We start from the raw sequence: 25,681 nt of genomic DNA on the forward strand, positions 1-25,681 counted from the left end.
ATGGGATTTCCACCTGCAACCATGAGCCACTGGATTTTCCGTGTGAAGAAAACCCCTATCCAGTACACTCTATATAACAAGCATTTGAGTTTTCCATGCAGGAGTTAGCTCCCTCCCTGCTGCCCCCTTGCACTCCCAATGCCCGGCACACTGGGTGTGCCCAGAAAATGGAAATTTACTTTGACACCAGTTCAAGCTGGAATTGTGAGAGGGTAAGGAAGGCTCCAGGCATCTGCTGTGCTCTGCAGTGAGGAGGACGTCTGGATAAAATAAATCTCTGAGGGCAGACTCCAGCACCTAACAGTGGCTGGTACTGAAAAGGAACTTAATAAGTGTTTGTTGATTGATGGATGGCTTTTCGCCAGAACTCCCTGCTGAGAGGGGAGAATGAACAAGGTCTGGGGCCCAAGCTTTGCCACTGAAGGGAGCAAGAGAGAACAAGGGCCAGCAAACTTCAGTTCCAAGTCAGCATGTCTTCCTTTCCCAGGAGCAGGCTGTGATGGAGGGCGCCATGAAGCCCTATGTGGGGGAGCCAGGGAGGGTGTGACTAGGAGAAGATGGGGAGTGAAGGGGAAGGCAACAGGTGCACCCAGGGAATGGAGAGACTTCATCCTGATGTGCCACAAGTCTGAATGGACTTTTTCAAGGCTCTGCCTGGGACTTCTAGCAAAAGGAGTTTTTCTGATGGGAAGGCCCAGGTTGGAAGGTCATAGCAGCTGTGTGTGTTTAGAAGTGCTATCAGGGGCAGCTCTCCTGTTCTTTCCCAGCCCTTCAGGAAAGGTAGGACTAGAAAGCAGCCCCTTGCTTGAGTCCTTGCAGATTCTCAGCCTCTGACACCAATGCTAGCAGCTCCAGGAGCCATCTTGAAAGATGTGGATCATCTCTGGCACCATATTCTTTCTTGTTTTTTAGGGGGGAGGGCAGGGCAATTGGGGTTAAGTGACTTGCCCAAGGTCACACAGCTAGTAAGTGTGTCAAGTGTCTGAGGCAGGATTTGAACTCAGATCCTCCTGACTCCAGGGCCGGTGCTCTACTCACTGGGCCACCTAGTGGCCCCCAACAATTCTTTCCATTGGCTTTGGGGTAAAGGGCACACAAACGATGAAGCCATGAGCTGAATTGGGGGGGGGGCGGTAGTTAGAAGTCTTATTTTTTTCTTCTTTCTTTTTTTTTTTGCGGAGGGAAAGGCAGGGCAATCGGGGTTAAGTGACTTGCCTAAGGTCACACAGCTAGTAAGTGTGTCAAGTGTCTGAGGCTAGATTTGAACTCAGGTCCTCCTGACTCCAGGGCTGATGCTCTATTCACTGTGCCATCTAGCTGCCCCTTCTTTTTTTTTCAAATGAGATGTGAACCAATGTGCCCAAACACATCTGGGTGTGTGTTCTTCTGGCTCCTCTTTTCTCCCCCAAATCAGGACTGCTTTCCTTTACTTTATGGAGAAGCAAAGGGATGACAGGTCATAGTTCCCAGGAGACTTTCCTTCCACACGTGTATCCCACGGGTCCATCTCTTCTGCTGAGCTGGAGACCTAGGCTAAGTCCTTTAGCTGAGGAACAGGCTAAGATTCCATGCCAGTCAAAACTCAGGCCATTCTCAGCCAAGTATATGAAAGTCACTTCTCGGCCATTCTGGAAACTTAAAAAAATCCATGAACGGCGACATCCAGCAAAAAATAAAAATCAATATATTACTGTTTGTTTTGTTTTGTTTGTTTTTTACAAAAATTAAGTAGAGCGAAGTATGTCACATGAATATGTACAAGCTTCAGGTGAGAGGAGCTGGCATCACTGAAAAAGAACAGAAAGATGTGGAGCCGGTGAAAGGGTTTGTCTAGGAAATCTTGAGTACCTCAGCCACTGTCATCCAGACCAAATCCTACCCTGCTCTGTCTCTAAGCCCCACCAGTTTGGTGTGGGGGGCGGGGAGGGAAGACGGACATGCAGTCTCCAAAAATATATCTAAAATAGCTTATTGTAGTTCATTGTAGCCAGTTTTCCTTTAAGAAAACAGGTGATTCGCAAAGTCTTTCCTCCCTTTTCCTCCCCCATCTCTCCCAGATACAGTGATTTTCTGGAGCTTCTTGGCCAACTTCCCTATAGAAGGGAAACAAGGATTTTGGGGAATGCCTCAAAGGGAGAGAAAAGTAGGGAGGCTGGTTCCCTTTTTGGAGCAGTAGGAAGGATTCTGGTATACATATGCGTGGCTGATTTATTCACTTCTGGACAACCCGTCAGTTATAAAGTGACCTTGCCCAGGTTGTCCCTGGAAGTCATAAGGGAAAGTCCAATCAAAAAGCCTTAGATGTTTGGTACCTTACCTTGTGCCAGCAGCCTGCCACAGGTAGTCCATCAGCCCCCTGGAGAGAAGAAAGAAGGAAGCTTCAGTCCCCTGGAGGGGCAGAAGCCTCCAGGACATCTAGCAGATGAGATGGGGAAGGAGGGGTGGGATGTGTAGGGGGAATTCAATCAAAGACAATTCAAATCGGCATACTCAAGTCACACTCTGAAATTGGGGAGAACTACTACCAGGGGTGTGGAACCTGTGGCTTCAACATGTGGCCCTCTAGGTCCTTGGGTTCAGCCTTTTGACTGAGTCCAATTTTACAGAACAAATCCTTTTATGAAGGGGATTTGTTCTGTGAAGTTTGGATTCAGTCAAAGGGCCACACTTGAGGACCTAGAGGGCCACATGTGGCCTGGAGGCTGCAGGTTTCCCACCCCTGTAACTAATCCATTTCCCAGAAACTTTGACATTTCCCCAGAGTGGGAGAGAGGCCCCTAGTGAGACTTTCCTTCCCCTCCATCTGTTCAAGTTAACCACATCAATCAGTCACTCAACCACTCAACATTCATTAAATTCATACCATGTGCCAAGCACTACGCTAAGTGCTGGGGATACAAAAAGGGTCAAAAGACACTCCCTGCCCTTAAGGAGCTTACAATCTAATGGCAGAGACAACATGCAAAACCCATATATACAAAGCAAGCTAGATGCAGGATAAGGAGCACATAATTAAAAGAGGGAAATCACTTCATTTAAGAGGGGCTAGGGAAGTTTTTCTGTGGGAGATAGGGTTTTTGTTGGTACTTTAAGGAAGCCAGCAAGGTCAGGAGTTGGAGCAGAGGAGGGAGATGTTCCAAGAATGGAGAATAGCCAGAGAAAATGTCCAGAGCTGAGAGAGGGAACATCTTGTTTGTTGGAACAGCTAGGAGGCCAACGTCATTGGATGGAGGAGTGAGGTGTAAGAAGATGGGAAGGTAGGAGATAGGAGGAGGCTAGATTGTCAAGGGCTTTGAAAGCCAAACAGAGCATTTTGTATCTACTCTTGGAGGCAATAGGGAACCATGAGAGTTTATGGAGTAGGGGGTAACATGATTGGACCTGCGTTTTAGGAAAATCACTTTAGTGGCTGGAATAGGGTGAGACTTCCTTCAAGGCTAAGCTATTTCCACTTCTTCAATGAAGCCTTCTTGAAACCTTCCCTAGATAAAAGTAATCTATTCCTCCTCACATTTTCAATTAAATCCAATTTGATAAGAATTTATTAAGCATTAACACAAGTACTATGCTGGGGGAGAATGTGCCTGGGATGGGATAGAAGATGGTATATTGCTTATCCCAATCTCCACTGGGAAACCACAAAGAATGGGAGTGGGGTATAGGTGGTATGGACAGAGGGACACAGTTCCTAAATCTAAGTGGCGGGGGGCTCTAGCTCTCCTTGTTGGGGACCCCAGCTAGAGGTACTTGTTTGTAGCTAAAGGCCTTCCCGGACACAGAGTATGCAAAGGCTCCTGGGATGGGATGGAAGGGTCAGGTCTGCAGGGAGGTCATGTTCAAGTCTTTGGGGAAGGGGTGGGGTGGGGGTGTTGTGTGAAATTTGATCTCTTTGTATCTTATTTCCAATCAGTAGCTTGCCTTCCTTTCCTTGGCCATGGTAACTGAGGGGGAGAATTTGCCCTGAGGGGTCTTGCTGGGGGAATGGTTCTGTGGGTTCTAGAGGGAGGGAAGCAACCCCCCAACCCAAATCCTGACCTCGTCTCACACAGCCGGGGCTTTTCCCAGCAAGAGACCTTGGTTCCCTGTCTCAACAGCACTCTATGAACACCGCTAACCGCTATCAGGCCATGTGGAAGTCAGGAAGGGGAAGTATGAGGGGTGGCGGGGCAGGAGTGTGTGTGTGTGTGTAGATCCCATGTCCCGATCCTTCTGTCAGGGCTCCCTCACACCCATTGCCACTGTCCCCAATGCCTAGCGGGGCAATGCCAGGCAGTCCTTTGAATGAAGAGGCAGAGTGGTAGATTGATTTACTTCCGGATGCTTCCTGGAGATACATCTCCTCTCTTTCACGCTCAGTGTACTCCTAGGAACGTAATCCCCACCAATTTCAAATAAAGATAATGAAAGCTTGTTGACGAGCCTGTTTACATTAAATTGGGCTCATTCTATCACAGCGAAGTGCATTAACAGGACCTAACTCCTGCTCCCCCATCCCAAGGGGAGATGGGTTGCCTATATCTGCCAAACATCTACAGGTGTTGCCTTGACCTTGGGGCCCAGGGAAAGTGGGCAAACTAGCAATGGGATCTTTTCCCTGAGGGCGGCTGCTGTACCACTTCCTGGCTGGCAGGAGTTTCTGAGGCTTAATTCCTTAATTTTTATTTTGAATAGTGAACTGTCTGACCACAGGCTTTCCAGGACCAGCTGTATTCTTTTTTTCCAGGAATATTTCTAGGATTATTTGATATGGCCAAGATCCAGCCTTACCCACAACCAACTAGAAATCCGTTCTAATGAGATCTGACCTGCAGAGGTCAAGCTCAGGTTCAATTAGGATGAATACTGAGCATTAGCCAGGGGCTGTCTGGGTTCCCAGTTGCCGCTGTTCCCAGCTAGTATTTCCAAGTGCCCAGGGCCTGGTCCCTAGCCCAGGAATAGGACACATGTGCTCCAGTTTGAATGGCATGGATGCCAGGCAGAAAGGAAAAGGGGCATGTACACAACTGGGAGGAAAACTTAGGATGGGGTGTTGGTTGATGTGGAACTCAATGCATGTGTATATAACAGGTGTAAGTTTTCTGGGGACACATTTCTGTGTAAGAGCCAAGGAATAGCCTCAGGGCTGGGAACATTTCACTCATATCTGGGAAGGAGGGCCCGGCAAACCCAGACAAGCCAACTACAAATCTCATGCAAGGAATAGAAGGTAAGGGAGAAAACCAGAGACAGGAAGATACAGCCAGGGGAAAGGACAGGAAAAAAACAGGCAAGCAGATACTATACCACAGGACAGGGAGCCTCAGCCCTGACCAGGCCCAGGGAGCCTGACTCTCCTTTCTTTCCTTTGTAATTTGGATTTTCCTGTTTTGAAGACAACAGCTTATTGATATGGACAGAACCCAGGAGCAGGAGCAGGAGCAGGGGGGAGGTAAACAGGGCTGGGAGGCTATATTACTCAGTGACTCAGGAAGAAGTTCAATTATATATTATGTATCTTAAAACACACATACACACATCACACACACTCACACACACACACATACACACACATAGACATACATATACGACAAAGGCGGCATGGCTGGTGGGTAGAGAGCTGGCCTTGGATCCAGGAAGAGCTGGAAGAGCCTGCCTCTGATACATACTGGCTGAACGACTGCCCAGGTTATTTGACATCTCAGTGGTCTAGGGATTCTCTCTAAAACTAAGCTGAAGATAAGGTGATCTGCTGAGGTAGACAGTTCCCCTACCCGAGAGTTCCCTACATCAGTGTAATAACACAAGTCCTGTCTTTATCCCCACACCTTAAAACAACAAATTGCAGATAACAGGAGTTCATAGTTTCTTATATAATAACACTCTTCCTTATTCTTTTTCTGTGTTCTGAAATGTTTGTTGAGTTCACAATAAAAAATAAAAGCAGAAAAAGTGAAGGATCTAGAGACTCCCCCAAAGCCACACATCCCCATTCTTCCCCTAGGGCGTATGTGTATGTGTATGTGTATGTGCATGGCACTCATGCAGGACAAATTATACTTCGTCCCTTTCCTTTTGTTACTGTTGAGTTGGTTCAGTGGTGTCCAAATCTTCATGACCCTAATTGGGGTTTTCTTGGCAGAGACACTGGAGTGGTTTGCCATTTCCTTCTCCAGCTCATTTTAAAGATGAGGAAACTGAGGCCAACAGGGTTAAGTGACTTGCCCAGGGTCACACAGCTAGTAAGTGCGTGAGGTCAGATTTGAACTCAGGAAAATGAATCTTGCTGACTCCAGGCCCATCACTCTAACCACTGTACCACCTAGCTGCCCCCAATGTTGCTTTTAAAAAGTCTTTTTATCTTTCATATTTGTTGCCAACTCCAGCCTTAGACTTTCTCACAGTGTCTCTTTCTTCTAGAATCAGGCCCTTCTTTGGTAACCTTCCCCTCTTAAGTGCCCTTGTTTGTATCTTCTGAATGTCATTTAAAAATCGGCATTTGTTGATGAGTTAGTTCCTCCTTTCTTCCTGACTGGAATCATTGGTGTTTGGGTCATGGGAATTTCATTTCTTTCCCTTCCTTTTCTTTTCTTTTCTTTCTTTCTTTTTTTTTTTTTTTTTTTTTTTTTTGGAGACTGGGTTTCCCTATCCCCCTCAGGATGGAAGTTTGGTGGCTACTTGTGGGCTGATCCCACCACTGACTGATTGGCATACAAGCTCTGACCTGTACTGTTTGCAACTTGGCTGTTTCATTCCTCCTTAGGCAACCTGGATGTCTCCTTACTTTTAGGGGCTTGCCATATTGATGCTGAGCTTGGTGTGGACATCTCATCTGCAAAGCTGACTGCAGCTCAGAGCTCCTGAGTTTAAGAGATCCACTAACCTTTGCTTCCCGGAGAGCAGGGATGCCAGGCATGTGACATAGCCAGCCAGGACGTCATCCTTGAGTATCTTCCCCACTAGACGACCTTATTCTTTCTATATCTTGATTGTATATAGTTTGCATGTTGTCTCCCCATTAGACTGTGAGTTTCTTGAGGGCAGCGACTGCTTATTGCTTTTCTTTGTATCCCCAGTGTTCAAAACAGTTCCTGACACACAGTAGGTGCTTAATAAATGCTTGTTAACTGACTGACTGACTCCGAGGCCAACTTCCCCTCTAGAAGATCCATCTAAAAATCAAAGGCTACGGGACTCTATTTATCCTTTCTCTAAACTCTGAAAACTGCTCTCTTACCATCAGACCATGTTTGACTTCTCTCTTCTTATCTGAGATCAGGAACAAAAAGACCTCAGGTCATAAACTCTAAGAGAGTCTGGTCCTATCCTCCAATGGTTCCTGTTATTTCTACTTCATTAACCAGACTTGGGCCTAAAGAAGCATTTCTCATCATTGCTTCATCCGCCTTTTGAAGAATGAACAGGGCCCTATCCTCAGCAACTCTGAGGGACTTGCTGAAGAAACTGAGCAAGACCCATGGTACCATGGTGCTATCTGGAGAAGCATAATGTGCTGCTTTCTCAGTGACTGCTGAATGCTGGGAATGAATAATGATGAGTGTGCCATGTCTAGGTAAAGCTTTTGTAGAGCAACGTCTCATGCCTGACTCCTCTCTAACAACCAGGCAAGTCTTAGCTGTCCAGTACGAAGGAGGCATAGAGGGTCCCAGTGGCCCGGACCTAAGTCTCCTACAAGGAAGAAGGGAAGTCCACCAGAGAGGGCTCGTTTTCACTATCACACAGGTCAGGGTAGGCAGGGGGTCACAGAACCTCAACTCCCCCCCATTTATTTGCTCCCCACAGATAGGGACCACTTACCACTGGACACGGCTGATCCAATCCAGGGGGCCCAGGCTCTCCCTTCTGCCCCTTTGCTCCTTTTCTGCCAGGAACCCCTCGATCCCCCTGTGGATAGAAAATAGTCTGGTTTAGGAATGGCTTCTCTGAGAGGCAGAGGCCCTGGGCCCGCTTGGTACCAGCTCAGGGAGGTCACTGCTATTCTGGGGTCAATCACCCAATCCCATTTTCCAGAGCGGAATTGGGCGCCGGCTCTGACCTTTTCTCCTTGTTTGCTCCTCTCTCCCTTCTCTCCTCGGGGTCCTGGGAAGCCCTAAAAAAAGGCAGAAGACCCAATGGGAGTTTGTAGAAGGTGACCCTGCCCCCCTTGTTAAGCCGAACACATGCAAGGACACCGTGCCCTGAGTGCTGGGAAAACATGCACGAATGTGACCTAGATGGAGACACATGAATTTTAGTGGAGTCAGGAAATGATCATTCTTTTTCCACACAGAGACATCATACGTGTCTTTGGGGAAAGGCCTGCGGCAGAGATGTGAGCCATGTGCTTTCTGTTAAGTCACAGCTCTCCCAGACAACTCTGGGCCCCAGGATGGGTGGGGGGGTGGGGCGGGGCTGAGTGAGCGGCTTAGTTTAGAGACTGGCTAATTGTCGGAAGGTCATCTCAACTTTCGTTTCGGTTCAAGTCGTTCCCCTTGCCTCTGTCCCAGTCTCATCTCCCTACATGTCCCCATGCACTCTGTAGATGGTCACTCAGTCATGGATTATATGTCTGGTTTCCCCTGAGGACTGGGCCAGTCTTAGGGGGTGGCGGCTCCATCATCCATGAACACACTGAGTAGAGGCAACGGGGGCCGCAGGCGTGATTCATTTTGGGCTATCCATCACCCATCGGTATGTAGATTATTTATATATACCAAGAAGAGAACTTCTGGAGCCTACTCTCCATCTCCGCTTCCCCCCCGCCCCCCAAGAGGGACCGCGTGACAGGGACATGTTTTGGGAAGTTCCAGGGAATGCCACTGACCGCCCCAAGTCTGGATGAGGAAGCAATGAGAAACTTACATCCAGTCCTGGCTCACCGGGTCTGCCCTGGAATATAAGGCAGAGGGTAGAAGCAAGTTACTTTGGAAGGCCCTGCTCAGGTTTTCTAGGGTCATATATCTAGAGCTAGAAGAGACCTCAGAAACCATCTCGTCTAACCCTCTCATTTTACAGGGGAGGAAACTGAGGACCAGGGGGGCAGTGACTTGCCCAAGGTCACACAGGTATTAAGAAGGACAGCACTGCTCGTGATGAATGCATGTAATATTTGCTGACTCAGCACTTTAGATGGCATCCATTGAAGAGACCTGGTCAGTGAGTGTCTCATATCTTTTCAGGGGGCTGCTTTTAATTTTCCTAAAACTAAAATTTTTATTCCTATGTTGTACCTTTATACCACCTACATTTCCCTGGTTATCCCACCCCCACCCCGTCTCTTCTTCCAGAGAACTATTCCTTAGAACAAGAAGAAGAAAAAAACAGTTCAGCAAAACCAACTAACAACAAAAAAATGACTTAACTTTTCTATGACTCAGTTTCCTCATCTGTTACATGAGGGAGGTTGAATTAGAATCTAATTCTTAGATGATTTCTAAGATCTATGATCCTACGTTCCTAAAGGAGATTAAGAATATCCAGCTTTGCCAAGTGCTCGCTGGATGACTCTGACCAAGCCTCTTAGTTACTCTAACCTGAGGCCCTACCACCTGTAAATGGGATGATGACACTTGTACTATTTTCTTCACAGGCTATTGTGAAGATCAAATGAATCACAGAATCTGAGAGCTGGAGGAGACATCAGCGCCCAACTAACCCGACCCATACATGAAAGGAGTATGTATCTCACTAAAACACCTATCAAGAGGCTGTCTGCCTTCTACCTGAAGGCCCCCATGGAGGGGGAACCCTTTCCACTTTGGGGTGGGTCTGATTGTTAGGAAGTTTCCCTTAATATCCAGTTTAAATTGGCTTCTTTGCAGCCTCTTCCTATTGCTCCTAGTTCCCTCTGGGGCCAAACAGAACAAGGCCAATCCCTCTTCCACATGATAATAATAGTCACAATAATTGAATTTGCATGGTGCTTTAAGATTTGCAAAGCACTTTACAAATATTATCTCATTTGATTCTTGCAACTTCCCCTGAGAGGTAAGTGCTATGATTATCCCCATTTTACAGATGGGGAAGCTGAGGCAGATAGCAGTGAAGTGGCTTGTCCAGGGCCACATAGCTAAGAAGTGTCTGAGACTGGATTTGAGTTCAGGACTTCCTGACTCCAGTGCTCAGTGCACTATGGCACCACCTACCTGCCCCTAAGTACTTGCCCTTCAAATGCTTGAAGACATTGTCCCCTCAAGTCTTCTCTAGGTCAAACAACTCTTGTTCCTTTAAGGAGTTCTTACAGGACAGGGAGTCAAGGCCCTTCACCATTCTGATTGCTCTCCTCTGGACACTCTCCATCTTCTCAATGTCCTTTTTAAAACACATTGGGTGCCCAGGACTGAACACAATACTCCAGAGGAAGTCTGATGAAGGCAGAACTCAGTGGGATTGTTGTTCAGTCATGTCTGACTCCTTGTGACTCCATTTGGGGTTTTCTTGGCAGAGATACTGGAGTCATTTGCCTTTTCCTTGTTTGCCTTTTCCTTCTCTAGTTCATTTTACAAATGAGGAACTGAGGCAAACAGGGTTAAGTGACTTATCCAGGGTCACACAGCTAGTTAGTCTCTGAGGCTGGATTTGAACTCAGGAAGATAATTCTTCTTGACTCCAGGCCTGACACTCTATCCACTGTGCCACTAGCTGCCCCACAGTGGGATTACCACCTTCCTATTCCTAGTAGAGCCTAGCATAGGACCCTGTATCCAGCAGGTTCCAGCAAAGGTTTATCAAATGAATGAATGGATGAATGGATGAAAGCATGTAGGGTTGGTAGACACAAATTTTTACCTTCTCTCCTTTTGTTCCGGGTAATCCAATTAGGCCAGGTGGGCCAGCTGGTCCCTAGACAGAAAAGGACAGGATTTAGGAGACTTTTGGGAACATGGGATTGGAACACACAAGTAAAAAGTGAACGTCTGAATTTGCATTGATAGTCAACTCACAAGCAGCCCATTGGAGCCTTTCTCTCCGGTGGCACCCTTCTCCCCCTTTGCACCGTCCAAGCCCTGGAAATAGAGAAGGCACTGTGCTTGGTGCTAGAGACATCCACATGATGAGAGTATGGTAAAACCATCCTTTAAAATCATTAGCATTCACGAGTTTAGAAACAAACCCTCCTTGGTGCTCTGAGAAACAATTTATGCGCTATTATTTTAACCTTTTATTTAAATTTTTTTATCGGTGTAGAGAGCTACAAGTGAGAAACCTCTTTCAGCAATGGAGATAGCCTTAGAGAGTTGCTGGGCCATTGAAATGTTAAGTGACTTGTCCAGTCACATAGACAGTATGTGGGACTTGAATTCAATTGTTCCTCACTCAAAGGCCAGCTTACTAGGTCATCCTGCCGATCTTCTTTTAACATCATCAAATTTAAAAGCTTATATTTGAAATAAAGTTGTTACCCCCCATGATAGTCTGGGGATTTTGCCCTAAGCAATCGGTCAGTTCAGGTTATTCAAAAACCCTCACTCCTATTCTAAGGGAAAGTTTTGGGCTGATGGTCAATTCATTCATTCATTCATTCACAAAGCTCTCCCCATTCCTTTAACCAAATTTATTTACTCACCTTGGGACCTTGGATTCCCTGAAGACCCTTTGAGGGAGAAAAGGAAAAGTCATTAGATTCAATTCAGAAGGCAGAATTTCAAGGCAAAAGAAATGAATAAGGGTCTAAGGTTTTCTTTTCCTTCTCCTTGCCTGCCACATTGCTACCTGCCTTGGGGCCTTCCTTTCTCATCTGTGACTCCTTTCCTGGACTATCTTTTTAGGAAAAGCTTCAGCTTGGTTTCATCTCCCTCTGGCCTGGAATCCCCCTCCTCTCTTGCCACATCCCCCTGCCTCCAGGCACCCTTCTTCCCCACCCCCCCCACCCCCATTCAGTTTCCCTTTATGTGTTGTAGATTTCCATTAGAATGTAAGCTCCTAGAGGGTAGGGACAGTCTCACTGCCTATAGCTGTGTGCCTGGCAACCCGGAAATGCTTAACTCACTCTCCCCGGCCCCCTCTCCCTCCCTCCTTCTTCCTTTCTCTGTCTTTCTCTCCCTCTCCCTCCCTCCCTCTTCCTTTCTCTCTCTCTCCCTCTCTTCCTCTTTCCCCCTCTCTTTCTCTCTCTTCTTCTCTCTCTCTTCCTTCCTTTCTCTCTCTCATCTCAGCAGGTGGTTCTGTAGTTCTGTGAGGAAGGTGGGGCCAGGATCTCCTACACCCAGACTCTGGGTCCCTCGTGCCCACAGTGGTGGATTGAGATCTCTGGGCTTGTACTGGGAAATGTTTAATAACTGGCTGAAAGAAAAAAAGTGTGTACATGACACATTTTAAAGTTTAATCTGCATTATTAACATTTTCTCCTGTCTGGACAATCAACACAACAAATCAAGCCCTGATTTGTAGTGTTTGCTAATATGCTCACCCTGCACATTTAACAAACAGCTCTTCTTCTAGCCGGCTTCAGCGCATCACTGATTCTAGGGTCCTTAGGTTTAACTATTCCAATATAATTTTCCAGGCTCTCCCCCCCTCCCCCGCCTTAGCTAAGAAGATCAGTGAGATAAGCCAAGAAAGTGACCAGGAATACTTCTTGGGATCTAGGAGACAGGGGCAGCCCCACCTGCTCTCCTCTGTCAGATTCTCCTGTGAGTTGGGTGTGTAGGGTCTCTTCATCCCCTCCTCACCCTGTCCTCTGGGCTCTCGGTGTTGTGACAACCCTCCCCTGGTGCCAGAGGGAGGGCCTTCAGGCTTCAGCTCAGGAGCAGAGAAGCAGGCCATTGCTCTGGTTTTTAGGCTTTCAGAGCCTGGGCCACCACCTTTGCCCCTCATCTGCCCTACACTGATTCCCTCAACTATAAAAAAGGAAATCCTCTGGCCCTGGAGGAGAGGAACTTTCTTTTCTAGATAATCACTTTGTTTCTGCTAACCTTGGGAGCCCCCAGGCAAGCACTTAGTGAGGAAATTGATTAATCTAGCTGGGCCTTTCCTCTTTCCTTTCCCCTTCTTAGCTCCCTCTTCAGAGCTCAGTCAGCTTGCACAATTCTTCCCTCTCCCTCCATGGAACCTAGTGAGTTGTGTCCTTTCTTCTCAGAGTCACAGGATTCAGGGTTGGAATGAAGTTAGCTGGTCATAGGATCACAGATCCAGAGCTGGAAGGGACCTAAGAGGCTATCTAGTCCCACCTCTCATTTTAGAGATGAGGAAACTGAGGCCCACTGGGGCCCAGTGACTTGCCCAGGGGCAGAGAGGCAGTCATTGTCAGAGCTAGAATTAGAATCCAGTTCCTCTGACTCCAGCTTCAATGGTCTTTCCTCTGAATGGCTCTGCCAAACCCCTTCATTTTACAGGAGGGAAGGCTGAGGCCCAAAAAGGTTAAGTGTCTTTCTTATAGAGTCACATAGACAGTAGATGTCAGAGCTGGGATTGAACTTCGGTCTTCAGCCTCTTTATGCTGGGCCAAGCAGCCTCCCCTCGGACCTTTTCCTCTCTCCCTCCCTTCTTCTAGAAAAATGAGGATTCCCCATTTATAGCTCCTTCAGCACATGCTGAACAGATGTCTCACTAGGCAGAGGGGGTGTGTTTCCACTATACCCCTTTTCCCTTGCTAGCCCCAAGCTAGTCTCCTCTCCACGCTTCCCCATTAGGATTTAGAGCTGGAGATGACTTTGAGGATCACTTATCCCAACCTTTTGTCTTACAGATGAGGAAACTGAGGCCCAGAGTGAAAATCGCCTTGCCCCAGTCATACATGCAGTAAGTGACTGAGCCGGCCTTCAAACCTGGGTTGTCCAGTCCCCTTTCCCTCATACCATGCTGTTTCCAAGTTATCCTATTGTAAAAAAGTTTGTAGCAAACAGCCCTTACCATAGGACCTGGGGGACCAGGTAAGCCAGGTGGCCCTGGTTCTGCTAGAATCTGGGCCTGGGAAATGGAGAACAAAGCAAATTAGTCAGAATTTAAAGGCAAGAGGTAGAGTGTTTGTGTGTGTGTGTGTGTGTGTGTGTCCAGAACCCTAGGGGGAGAAAATGCATCCAGTTTCTGAAGCTGGTCAGGTAGCTTTGAGATCTCTATCCACGCCTTACTTCGACCCCACTTCTCCACTTCTCCCTACTTCCTCCGAGGCCCCTGTCACGGAATACTCGGATGAATTAACAACTATGGTCTCAGTCATTTCTGATGGCTCTCTGGTTCTTTTCTGCATTCCTACCCTGTGGGTCCATGGGAAGAGGTGAGACTGAGACCCTCTTCTGGAAAATGGTGTTTAGGGACCCTTGGTCATTGGAAGTTTGTGGTCCCAGACTCACTGCTCTGGGGATAGGATTCAGACCTGGGGGAAGAACATGCCCTAAAACCGAAGTCTTGTTGGCCTACAGTGTATGACCCAGCTTCATTCCGTGGTAAGAGCTACAAGGAGCCCCTCCAACCTGGGGCATAGACCCTAGAGGGCCTAGTATGCCTAGTGGGCAGCTGTGCATGACCTCGGGCCGGAAACAGTTATAGGGGCAGGACAGTGGGGGGATGTCTGGCTCTCAGGCTTCTTACCAGGCTCTCCTGAAGACTCGCAGACCCTGATTCTCCCTTCTCACCTTTGGGGCCGTCGATACCCTGTATGGGGATTATATTTAGGTCCTTTTCATTTGTGTAATAAGAATAGCAACAGCCAGAAATCACAACTCATATCTGTAAAGCACTTAGAAGTTGGGTACAAGGTGCTTCATATCCATCATCTCCTTGGAGCCTCACGATAAGTCTGAAAAGGCAGGAGGGCAGGGACTCTTATCTCCATTTTACAGAGGAGGACACTAAGGCTCCGAAGGAGGAAGCGATTGTCCAATGCCACAGATCTAGGAAGATATCCCAACTGCTGAGTCACTGTTTATAATTATGTGGAAATGTGGTAGAAAAATGTAGGAGCCTTTACATTCATTGAATCATAGGTTTAGAGCTGGAAGGGACCTTAGAGGTCATTTAGTCCAACTTTCTCATTTTACAGATGAGGAAACTGAGGCCCAGAGACATTAAGTGACTTGCGCAGGGTCACATAGTAGTAGGCAGGAGAGTTAGGATTTGAACTCATATCCTAGGACTCCACATTCAGCCCTCTCTCCACAGCACCATGCTATCCTTGAGACCTAGGAGCTGGGCTTCTAAACTGACACAAGTAATTTATGCAGAGCTCTGCCCAGCTCAACTGAGAGACCAAGCACCCAATGTCCAATGCCCAGAGTCCAACCGTGTTCTGTCCACATACCGGGGGGCCAGACAAGCCCATTTCTCCGATTTCTCCTTTGGGTCCCATCAGTCCTGGCTGTCCCTGGTCTCCTTTAGAGCCCTTTGGCCCCTGAAATACACAAACATGAAGAGCCCAAGGTTGGAACACAAACCCTGAAAAGGCATTGGCTTTCTTGACAAGCTCCTATTGTACCCCAGACCAGTGGTAGCCCTCACAACTGGAAGGCCCTGGTATCTCAGCCCTGATGGCCCCAGAATCCAAGCTCTGATAGGCTGGAATCTCTCTTTCCATCAAAGTCCATAGAAGGTATATGCCCTGTAACTTAGAGGCACCCCTCCTGGGGATGCGACTTCTGTGACATGGAACCAGTCGATAAGTGGATTTGGATATAAAATTCACAGCAGAAAGTGGCTTTGATTATATCTAGTTCCAAGCTCTTAAGCTATGGCTCCCTTCCTTTTCTCTTCCCCCTCCCTACCCCTGCCACCTCATGGCCCTGGCAAAGACCATTTCTTCAAAAGTTACATCATCCAGGACAAACAGACAAGACCTTTTCTCCATCAACTCCAGGAGGACCAGGCAATCCAAGCTCTCCCTAAAGTCAGAAAAAACAGATAAGAATAAGTGTTCCTCACATGTGCTTAGTACATTTCCAAAGTGATTTTTCAGGATTTTCTCATTTGAACCATGTAACAGTCCTGGTTGGGGCTATGTGTGTGTGGAGGGTGGGGGTTGAGGGAAGGGAGAGGGAGAGGGCAAGGATTCTTGTCTGATTGATAGGCAGGAAGCTGCTGATTAGGGAGAGGCATGTGTCCTGCCCAAGATCTTAGCATGCAACCAGACCCTGACAACCAGCTCAGGCTTTCTCTATTGCTTCATGGCCAATTCCATTAAAAATGTCTTATAGTTTCCTTTTTTAGCATTTCTGTTACTTTCCAGTGATTCCCTCCCCTCCACCTCCTGCACTGGGATCCTCCCTTGGAGCAAAGAAATACAGTTAAATACAACCATCATGTTGGCCATGTCTGATTACTCAAGCCTCATTCTACATCCATAGTCCTCCACTTCTCTGTTGAGAGGTAGAGAGGATGCATGATTTACCTCTGACCTCCACAATGCCAATTCCTAAAGACAGGTGTGAATGAGACTTCCAGAGAGGAATCAATGCTTGGGCGGTCAGAGTCCCTCCTCCCTAGGACCTTCCCTGACTATCTGTTAGGGCCATTTGGAAGACACATGATCCCAGAAGACCACATGGCTACTGAAGGGGTGAGTCAGTGATGACTGGAGGAATTATAGGGTCTCAGGAGAAGAAAAGCTCATAGAGGTCACCTAGAACAGAGGTGTCAAACTTGCTGCCCACAAAACTCCTGAGTGAGTCTGAACCAGATTAAAATGTGATTGGGAAATATTTAAAAAAGTAAATAAAAATATAATACCATATAGATGATGTAGTTTTCTAAGTTCTAATGGTTTTCTAAGTCAATATGCCGCCTGCAAGGATCAGTTTCTATTTGAGAATGAATCCACTGACCTAGAATGATTTCTGCTCGGTGTCCGATTCTCCTGGGATCAGGATTGTAGGACTTAAAACTAGTCTCACCCATTCATTTTAAAACAAAAGGAAGATAGTAGTCCAGTAGATTCCCTGATACAGGCCCCATCCTCCTGCCCATAGACTGTAATCTCCTTGAGGGCAGGCACTGTTTCCTTTTTGTCTTTGCATATCTAGTGTCCAGCACAGTGTCTCCAGGTAGTAGGTGCTTAATCAATGGTTGTTTATTAATCAGAAAACAGAAACCAATCCATAGAAGATATCTATGTCAGGAGGCTGACACGATTTTCTTTTACCTTTTCCCCTTGGTTTTCCTCCCAAACAGAAATTGGGGGATGGGGAGGCATGGAGAAGGGAGCACTTTGGTAAATGTTTATTAAAATTAGGGTGAGACAACTTCCATGAACCAGGCTTGGCAAATTACTATGGTATTTGAGTACTAAACAGTTTCTAGGGCCACAAGACCTCTACAACAGCCTCTGAGACAACTTTTACTTGTATATATCCAGTGACAGGGAGTTTACTACTTCCAGAAGGAATTTCTAATTATTAGAAAATTCTTTATTATGTTGTACTAACATCTGTCTCTCTTTATACAACTCCTATCCTTTGGTCCCAATTATAGTCTCTGGGACCAATGAAAACAAACCCAATTGTTTTCCCCAATAACTGTCCTCGAATAGTATACAATACTCTAACTGTAGTCTCCCCAGGGCAAAGGGCAGTGAGACTACTACCTCCCTTGTTTTGGACACTAAACTTCTACTAATGCAGCCCAAGACTGCATTAGCTGTTCCAGTCCCCACATAACAGCTGGTTCATATTGAGCTTGCAGACCACTAAGACCCCAAAGTCTTTTTCAAATGAACTACGTCTTATACGAAAATTTCATGGTATTTTACTGGCCTCGAGCAGCTAATATGGTTTTACGATGTGTCTAATCTATAACTAGGAAGTAGCTGAGGTATACTGACTTCTTCCCTCCCCCACCCCACCCTCCCACCCCTTATAGTTTTTCTTTTTCTGAAAGCTAAAGAATTCATCCGGATCTTAAACCTAGGGGCTGGCTCTTTGTTCCAAAGGTCTATCTGTCTAGCTCTGCATTAGGACTGAGATAGTCAAGGACATAGCTAAACCAACCTTTGCTCCAGGGGTTCCTGGAGGACCAGGCGGGCCTTGAGGACCCGGAGGACCCTGTATGTGAAAAAGTCAAAGTAGTGTTAATGTTGACACAAAATATCTCAGTTGCCACCCACGATGTACACACACACACACACACTTCATGTACCTCTGTTACCACTTCTGCAGAGAGTTGATTTGAAAGTCTGATGGAGGGAGGGTTAACATCATTGCACCCATTTTACAGGGGGTGCAGTTGAGGCAGTGGGCAGTTAGTCACTATCTGTGTGACTAGCATGGGAGAACCAGAATTAGAACTCTCAGCCTCCGAGTTCCCTAGCCCACTAGTGAAGCCCCTCTAGATTGCCGTGTCACACTCTAGAGAGAGCACCCACTTCACTAGTGACCTGGGGGGAGGGAAGAAAGCATCTAGGATACAGTTGCTCAGCAGGGCTAGTCCTATGTTCTTGGCATTTATACAGCAGCCATATGTGTTAGACACTGCGCTAAGCCCTTTATAAACAGGATCTCATTCGATCCTCACAACAACCCTGTGAAGTTGGTGCTATTATTAACCCTGTTTTACAGCTGAAGAAACTGAGGCAGACAGTACTTAAGTGACTTGCCCAGGGTCACGCAACTAGTTAAGGGTTTGAGGTCAAATTTGAACTCAGATCTTCTCTATTCGAGGCCCAGTGTTCTATCCTTCGTGCCACCTAGCCGTTGACTAAAGAGGGAAAATGTCAGGGCTCAACTCAGGATGAGCCAATCTTTCTCATGAAATCTCCATTCCATCTCTTTTTTTGAGGGGGGAAGGCAGGGCAATTGGGGTTAAGTGACTTGCCCAAGGTCACCCAGCTAGTAAGTGGGTCTAGGGTCTGAGGCCGGACTTGAACTCAGGTCCTCCTGACTCCAGGGCCGGTGCTCTCCTCACTGTGCCACCTAGCTTCCCCTCCACCTCTTTTTAAAAATGTATTTTTCCCCTAGAGAGGTGCGTGTGATACAGTAGAGACCATAATGACCCTGGATATAGAAAGTGCCATCATATCTATTCATCATTGCTTTCGGTCTATATAGGAGAGATTTGGATTCCTGCTTACATTTTGCTGGTGGCCCAACTGAGGCACCAAGCAGTCACTCAGTGACTAGCATGGAAGAGCCAGAATTAGAACTCATGGCCTCTGAGTTCCCGGGGTCAAATCCTACCTCTGAAACTTACTAGCTGGGTGACCATGGACAATTCACTCAACTTTTCTGAGTCTGAATTTCTCCATCTGTAAAAAGGGGTGTTGTAGTACCTGCCTTACAAGGGTGTCATAAGGCTCAAATGAGATAATGTATGTGAAGCGCTATATAAATGTCATGTTATTATCTATGGACTCATAGTGTCAGAGCTAGCCCTGGAGACCACCTAATTCGACGTTCTCTCTGTTTGTCCAAGAAGAAATTGAGGTATAGAGAGGAAAAGAGAAGTGACCGGGGTCACAGAGCAAGTGAATGGGCAGGCCTGCACTGCACACACCTCACCCAACCCAACCTCACTCTCTCCAACGTGCCGCCATGGCACATGACCCCTCCACCCCACGGCACACTGCACGTGGGCAGATGGGTGTAATTACCATCAGCCTGTACTTTCCGGCAGCCTATGTAAAATATTGGAGATTAAACCGTGGACATAATCAATGTTTGCTTTCATTCTGGCTAATTTTTATTTTTTTTATTTTTTGGCTCTCTGGCCATTCCCCAATGCCTTTAGAGTCACATCCCTCTTGCTGTTTCTAATCCTGCAATCTGCCCCACCTGGGCACTACAATTCGGGCCCATCTCAAAGTCACTGGGATGGGTATTTGGACAAAAATCTCTGCATGATTTAGGATTATAGACACAGAGCTAAAGAGGCCTCCCAAGGCCACCTAGTCCAGCCTCTTCATTTTGCAGAGAGGCTTGCCTGAGGTCATACACATAGTAAATATCACAGGTAGGATCTGATCCCAGGTCCTCTCACTTGATAACTAGTTCTCTTTCCGGTGAACCACACTGCTTCTCTCACCTGTGCTGTTGGGATTGTGGCATTAGTAAGGATGGGGATCTGCAGCCTCCTGGATGGGTCACTCTTCCTACATATTGATCCTGACCTCCTCCCAAAGGGTCTGTACTAGGGGCAGAGGCAAGGCCAGGGATAGCTAATTAACATAATAGAGACAGGCCACTGGAAGGACCAGTGGCCTTATATCTCTCATAGGATCAGAGGGCCATGGATTTAGAGCTGGAAGGTGCCTTGAGGGTCATAAAGTTATAAGAGCACAGAGCTAGACCTGAAAGAGACCCCAAAGTCCAGCTAATCCACCCCCCTTATTTTACAGATGGGGAAATGGAGGCCCAGAAAAGAAATCATGCAGATAAATGGCAGAGTCAGGATTTGAACCCAGCTCTTCTGACACCCAATCCATTTCTCTCTCTAATGTACTACACTGTCTAACCAGGGCTCCGATAAAAATAAACAAACAAGTCCCCTCTCCCACAAAAAGACCCAACAAAACCAACCCAATTTACCTTCAGAGCATCCAGGATTCTGCCGTCATAGTCGATCACTACTGTGTCTCCTTGTTCACCTTTCAGGCCAGGTGGACCCTGAGAAAAGAGAAAAAGCCAGCATTTTAGAGGCCCTTGGACCATGACCACAACCTGGGGCTCCTTCCCAGACCTTACTCAGTGCTTCTGCATTTTTCTAATGCATGTATGTAATGAGTACCTGGCCCCACACTTGCCATTACCAATGCTGAATTTAACTTTTTTCCAAATCTGAGAAAGAAGGCTGCCTGTTTGTTTCTTAAGGAAAATATAACGGTAGGCTATTCAGTTCTCAAACTGGCTTTGTGTAGACCAGCAGTTCTCAAAGCATGACTCAGGGGTGTTTGGGGATCCTTGAGATCCTGTTGGGGAGATTCATGAAGTTTAAAGTTATTTTCATATTTCTAATTTCTGGTAAGATAAATGTTAATCGCTATAATCTGCATACAGAAAAGGTCTTTGGGGGATCCTCAATAATTTTTAAGAGCGTAAAGGGATCCTGAGGCCAAAAAGTTTGGCCTAGGCCAATATCTTCTCCCTTAGTTCCCAGTTGGGTCAGAGAATCTCTTTGGCCATCTGCTATTCTTAGGATCTCAACCTAAGCCTGAGAGCCAGGGGACTGCATCTTGCCAGGGATCAGGCCTGAATCAACTTGTTAGCCACTATCACACCATAAGCCCATCCCCAACCCTCCCTTCCCAGCACCCAAACTCAGGGAGAAGACTATGTTGCCCTTGTTCTCTGTTGGAAAGAAGTCTCATTCTCCCTTTCATCTTCCCCAAAGGATCGTCCAGCAGGGCTGAAGCTCCTTCAGTCACTTGTATAGCCTATCCCCGTGGCCAGGTATGCCCAACTCAAGAGGTCTAGCTCTGCTGGCTCATGGCCCAAAGCAAAAGTAAACAGGTCACCATCATGTGTGTGCGTACCCTGGGCCCAAGGAAGCCGTCAGATCCTCTCTCACCAGGCTCCCCCTGGGGAAATATAAATTCTGATGATTAGTTCTTCTTGGCTCCAAACCATGCCTCCTCCTCCATCATCCCCACTTCCTCTCCAAAGGACTCCTAGAGTGCTTTCTTCTTAACTTGTTCTAATCCGACATTTACCTCATTTCCCAGACACCGACTCCAAACCAAGCTGCCTTCTCTGCCTCTCATCCCTCTCCCCAACCTATGTTTCCTGGTCCCTTTTGTGTGTTGTCTTCTCCCATTAGAAGGTAAGCTCCTTGGAGTCAAAGACTGTCTTGTTTACTTGTTTACTTGTCTTTGTAACCCCATTGCTCAGAACAGAGCCTAGTACATAGTAAGTAAACACTTAATAAATATTCCTTCCTCTCTCCTCTTTCTTTCTTTCTTTCTTTCTTTCTTTCTTTCTTTCTTTCTTTCTTTCTTTCTTTCTTTCTTTCTTTCCTTCCTTCTTTCCTTTTCTCTCTTTTGTTTCTTTCCTTTCTTCCTTCCTTCCTTTCTTTCTTTCCTCCTCCCTCCCTCCCTCCTTCTCTCTCTCTCTCTTTCTTCCTTCCTGTCATGTATGTCTAATTACACTATCTGACCTCCATTCACTCTCCCTCCAACTCTCCCTTTTCTTCCTTTTTGCTCTTCTCCTGCTTCCTTTCTCCATTCCTTTCTGCTTTCTCTCTTCCTTTTTCTCCATCTCTCTCCTTCAGGCTCCTTCTCCTCTTCCCTCAGCCCCTCCAAGTTCCTAGATAATATTCTCCTTATAAGAAGAGCAGAGGTTATGTTGAGCCTTCTGTTGACTCAGGAACAGGCATTGGACCAACTGGGAATCTCACCCACATGGAGATTGTAGATCATAAATTACCTTGGCTCCTGGTGATCCATCAGTTCCATTCTGTCCTTGAGGCCCTGGACTCCCTTCCTCTCCCTGGAAAGCAGAGGATACAAAGTGACCTTGGTTTTCAGGCTAATCACCATTCCATCATCTGGTGGGGGTCAAAAAGTTTAGATGACTTGCCCCAGGTCACACATATAGTACGTGGCAGAGAGTTTGGCTCAATCCTTCTGTCTCTCCAGGAGCAGGCTAGACCAGAGCTCCAATGGCCATCATTGCCAGGGCTCAACACGTCATTAGCATTTATTCATTGAATAGGTAGACCCAGCAGTAAGCCAACCACTATATTAGCTCACAGCCACTAGTCGGGCAGGAGAGAAGGTGCTTCCCATCCTCTGGGCCTCTCCCAGGGATATAATGACAAAGAGCCTGTCTAGATCAGGAACTTCAGCATTGAAGGTTTTCAATAGGAAGGAAGGAAGGGAGAGAGGGAAAGAAAGAAGCAAGGAAGAAAAGAAGGAAGGAAAGTCATTGAAACCCTACTTCAGTGTCAGTGTGGAGTAGAGGTGAGCCTGGATTCACCCAGACAATGATGCGGGGGGAGAGGGGGGCAGGGCTCTGATAGGTTCCTACCACTGTCAGAGAGGCTCCATGTAGGGGCCTAGTGATGGGCTGTGTGTATTGCCCTAGGAATAGCCTGGCAAAGGTTCCACAGGCTCACCATTTGGGCTTTTCTTGGCTAAGGTACTGGAGTAGTTTATCATTTCCTTCTCCAGCTCCTTTTACAGATGAGGAAACTGAGGCAAACAGGGTTAAGTGACTTGCTCAGGGTCATACAACTAGTAAGTGTCTGAGACTGGATTTGAACTTAGGAAGATGAGTCTTCCTGATTCCAAGCCCAGTGCTTTATTCCCTGCACCATCTAGCTGCCCAAGTAACTTTGTCCAGTGTTATATAAATATCTGAGGCAGGTTTTGAACTCAGGTCTTCTTTGCTCCAAGTCCAGCATTCTCACCACTGCACCACAACTCTCCTTTCTTGATAGGCTTTAAGATTTGAAACAATAGAAATAGAGCTAGAAGGAGCCCACAATGTCATCTAGCCCAACTCCCTCATTTTATAAATGAAGAAACTGAGACCCAGAATGGAGAAGGGACTTGCCCATGGTTACATAGCTAATAAGGTGGAGTGAGGAGCCAAAGCCAGGCCCTCTGACTGCTGCTGTCTCCACTGGCCTTCACAAGGTGATGTGTAAGCCAAGAATAGACATGCTGAGGCTGATGAGCCATTGTCTGTCTCTGAGGTTCAGTTACAGTCAAATGACACTCAATGATCATTTGTAGAGGATGTGGTAGAGGGGATTCTTGCTCAGGTACAGGTTAGACTTGTTGCCTTCTAAGGCACTTGCAATTTTGAATATACTGCAAATCTTGCCCTTCCAGCATAGACATTCTTTATTTGTCTCCATTTGTTCATCTATTCATTCATTCATCAGATGTTTATGGATTTGCACACAGTTCAAGTCAGGATCTTCAGCTGGAGGAGTTACAGCGTTCAGAGAAGATAAAGCTCTCCCCCTACCTTATGGGTTTATAGCCTAGGAGACTATGGACTATAATAATAGTAGCTTTTTTTTTTAAGCCTGAAGCTTTCCTTCTTTCTCTACTTCTTCCCTTCCTTCCTTCTTCCATTCTTCCTTCCTTCCTTCCTTTCTTTTTCTTTTCTTTCTTTCTTCCTTCCTTCCTTTCTCTCCTTTTTCTTTCTTTCTTTCTCTCTCTCTCCTTCCTTCTTTCTTTCCCTTCCTCTCTCCCTCCCTCCCTCCCTTCCTTTGGGAAGATGAGGGGAGGGCTGTGTCTATGGCTAATGGAGGGAGTAGTGTCAGCCGTTAGGTTCTGAGTAATACCTTGGCTTTCTGTGGGGAGAATGAAATAACTGGAGATGGGGCAGAGATCTGCTCAGTTTTGAAGAATGACACCACGGCCATTATTAATCCACATAGAGTCCCTCCTAGCCTGGGGGGAAGGACGGTGAAAAGGGGGAATCTCTCAGTAGTTTCACCGGGAGAGATTTTTCTCCGATTACTAGGAGCTTGGAAAGAAGATGGGCAGAAGGAGGTCAACGTTTCTGGGAGGAGAGGAGTTGTACCTTTGGCCCGATGGATCCCTGGAGTCCTGGTTGTCCTGGCAATCCGTCATCTCCCTGAGGGAACACGAACTTCAGTCTACAGCCTGGGCCTGAGGCAAGCGCTCCCCACCCCCACCCCGGGCCAATCTGTGATATTTCTATTCCTCAGGTGACCCCTTTAGAGTGGCTTCCTTGGTTCACCTTGAGACAAGGCTATGCACCAAGAGGATCCCTCAGAGGCCTCCCTCTGAGTCCTGGGTTTGCTAACTCCAAGTAGAAGGAGAGGTCATTCTGGAAAATGGGGCGAACCTGTGACATTTCTTCTGTGAATAACCCTCAAATTAATGATTTTTATGTTGTTGTTCAGTCTTTCAGTTGGGTCTGAGTCTTCATGGCCCGGTGGACTTGTCCGTGAGGTTTTCTTGGCAAAGATACTGGGGTGGTTTGCCATTTCCTCTAGTGTGTCCCCATTTTACAGAGGAGGAAACTGAGGCAAATAGGAGTTAAGTGACTTGCCCAGGGTCACACAGCTAGTAAATGTCTGAGGCTGGATTTGAACTCAGGTCTTCCTGACTCCAGGCCTAGTGCTCTATCCACTCACTGTGCCCACTTAGCTGCCCTGGTGATTTTTGTCGTGTGCCACTAATATCTCACTTGAGCGTCACAGGTATCTGAGGTAGGCAGCACTTATTTCATTATTGTCCCCTTTATTATCATGGGTATTATTAATTTTATAGGTATTATTATTCCTGTTTTATAGATCAGGAAATTGAGGCCTGGAGAGATGTGACAGTCATAAGGTTAAGCACCTAGCACACAGCAGAGCCAGGATTAGAACCCAGGCCCCGGGCCTCTAAATCAATCCCTTCTTCCTCTCCCCTACCCTGCTTGTCCTGTCGATCTGGACTCTGAGGCCTCAAGACTTTAGCTCTGCTCACATGCAAGGAAGGCCAGTCTGCTGAAGACCAGGAGGTCCTTGAATCCTCCTCTCTGTGTCTCCGCCCTCCCCCCTCCCCGCCAGAGGACAGTGGCTTCGATCTTAAAGTTCAGTTGGAAGGGAAGGGGCCTGACTTGATTTTCACGAGGGGGACTCCGTGTGTCCTCATTCTTCCTTCACCCTCCACGCTGGGCATACAGTGCCCAGAGGCCTTCTTCATCCCCAACCCAAATGTTCCTCAGCTCCCTAGGAAGGAAGCAAACCTGCCAGCTGTGCTCTGAGAGGAGCCCTTTGCTTACCTTTCTTCCTGGCATGCCAGGTTCACCCTTAGATGGAGACAACAGGAGAAGGGAGCAGTTAGAGATCAAACCAGAGGCAGAAAATTATTATCCAATTA

General features: G+C 46.9%; 1 protein-coding gene across 1 annotated transcript in view; it reads right to left on the reverse strand.

The window, feature by feature from the left end:
* Positions 1–1,686: 1,686 nt before the first annotated feature.
* The window catches only part of COL23A1 (collagen type XXIII alpha 1 chain), a 467,765-nt gene continuing 443,770 nt past the window's right edge, over positions 1,687–25,681 (reverse strand). The window contains exons 12-29 of the mRNA XM_036751498.1: positions 25,584–25,610; positions 24,369–24,422; positions 22,254–22,316; positions 21,365–21,409; positions 20,421–20,498; positions 17,889–17,942; positions 15,744–15,788; positions 15,212–15,301; positions 14,503–14,565; positions 13,825–13,881; positions 11,543–11,569; positions 10,920–10,982; positions 10,765–10,818; positions 8,839–8,865; positions 8,033–8,086; positions 7,795–7,881; positions 2,318–2,356; positions 1,687–1,787 (exon numbers count right to left, since the gene is read on the reverse strand). Coding sequence (XP_036607393.1) covers positions 1,785–1,787; positions 2,318–2,356; positions 7,795–7,881; positions 8,033–8,086; positions 8,839–8,865; positions 10,765–10,818; positions 10,920–10,982; positions 11,543–11,569; positions 13,825–13,881; positions 14,503–14,565; positions 15,212–15,301; positions 15,744–15,788; positions 17,889–17,942; positions 20,421–20,498; positions 21,365–21,409; positions 22,254–22,316; positions 24,369–24,422; positions 25,584–25,610 — 930 coding nt within the window. The 3' untranslated portion in view covers positions 1,687–1,784. The remainder of the gene's footprint in view (positions 1,788–2,317; positions 2,357–7,794; positions 7,882–8,032; positions 8,087–8,838; positions 8,866–10,764; positions 10,819–10,919; positions 10,983–11,542; positions 11,570–13,824; positions 13,882–14,502; positions 14,566–15,211; positions 15,302–15,743; positions 15,789–17,888; positions 17,943–20,420; positions 20,499–21,364; positions 21,410–22,253; positions 22,317–24,368; positions 24,423–25,583; positions 25,611–25,681) is intronic.

This window comes from Trichosurus vulpecula, chromosome 3 (genome assembly GCF_011100635.1).
Source record: "Trichosurus vulpecula isolate mTriVul1 chromosome 3, mTriVul1.pri, whole genome shotgun sequence".
Classification (NCBI taxonomy): Eukaryota; Metazoa; Chordata; class Mammalia; order Diprotodontia; family Phalangeridae; genus Trichosurus; species Trichosurus vulpecula.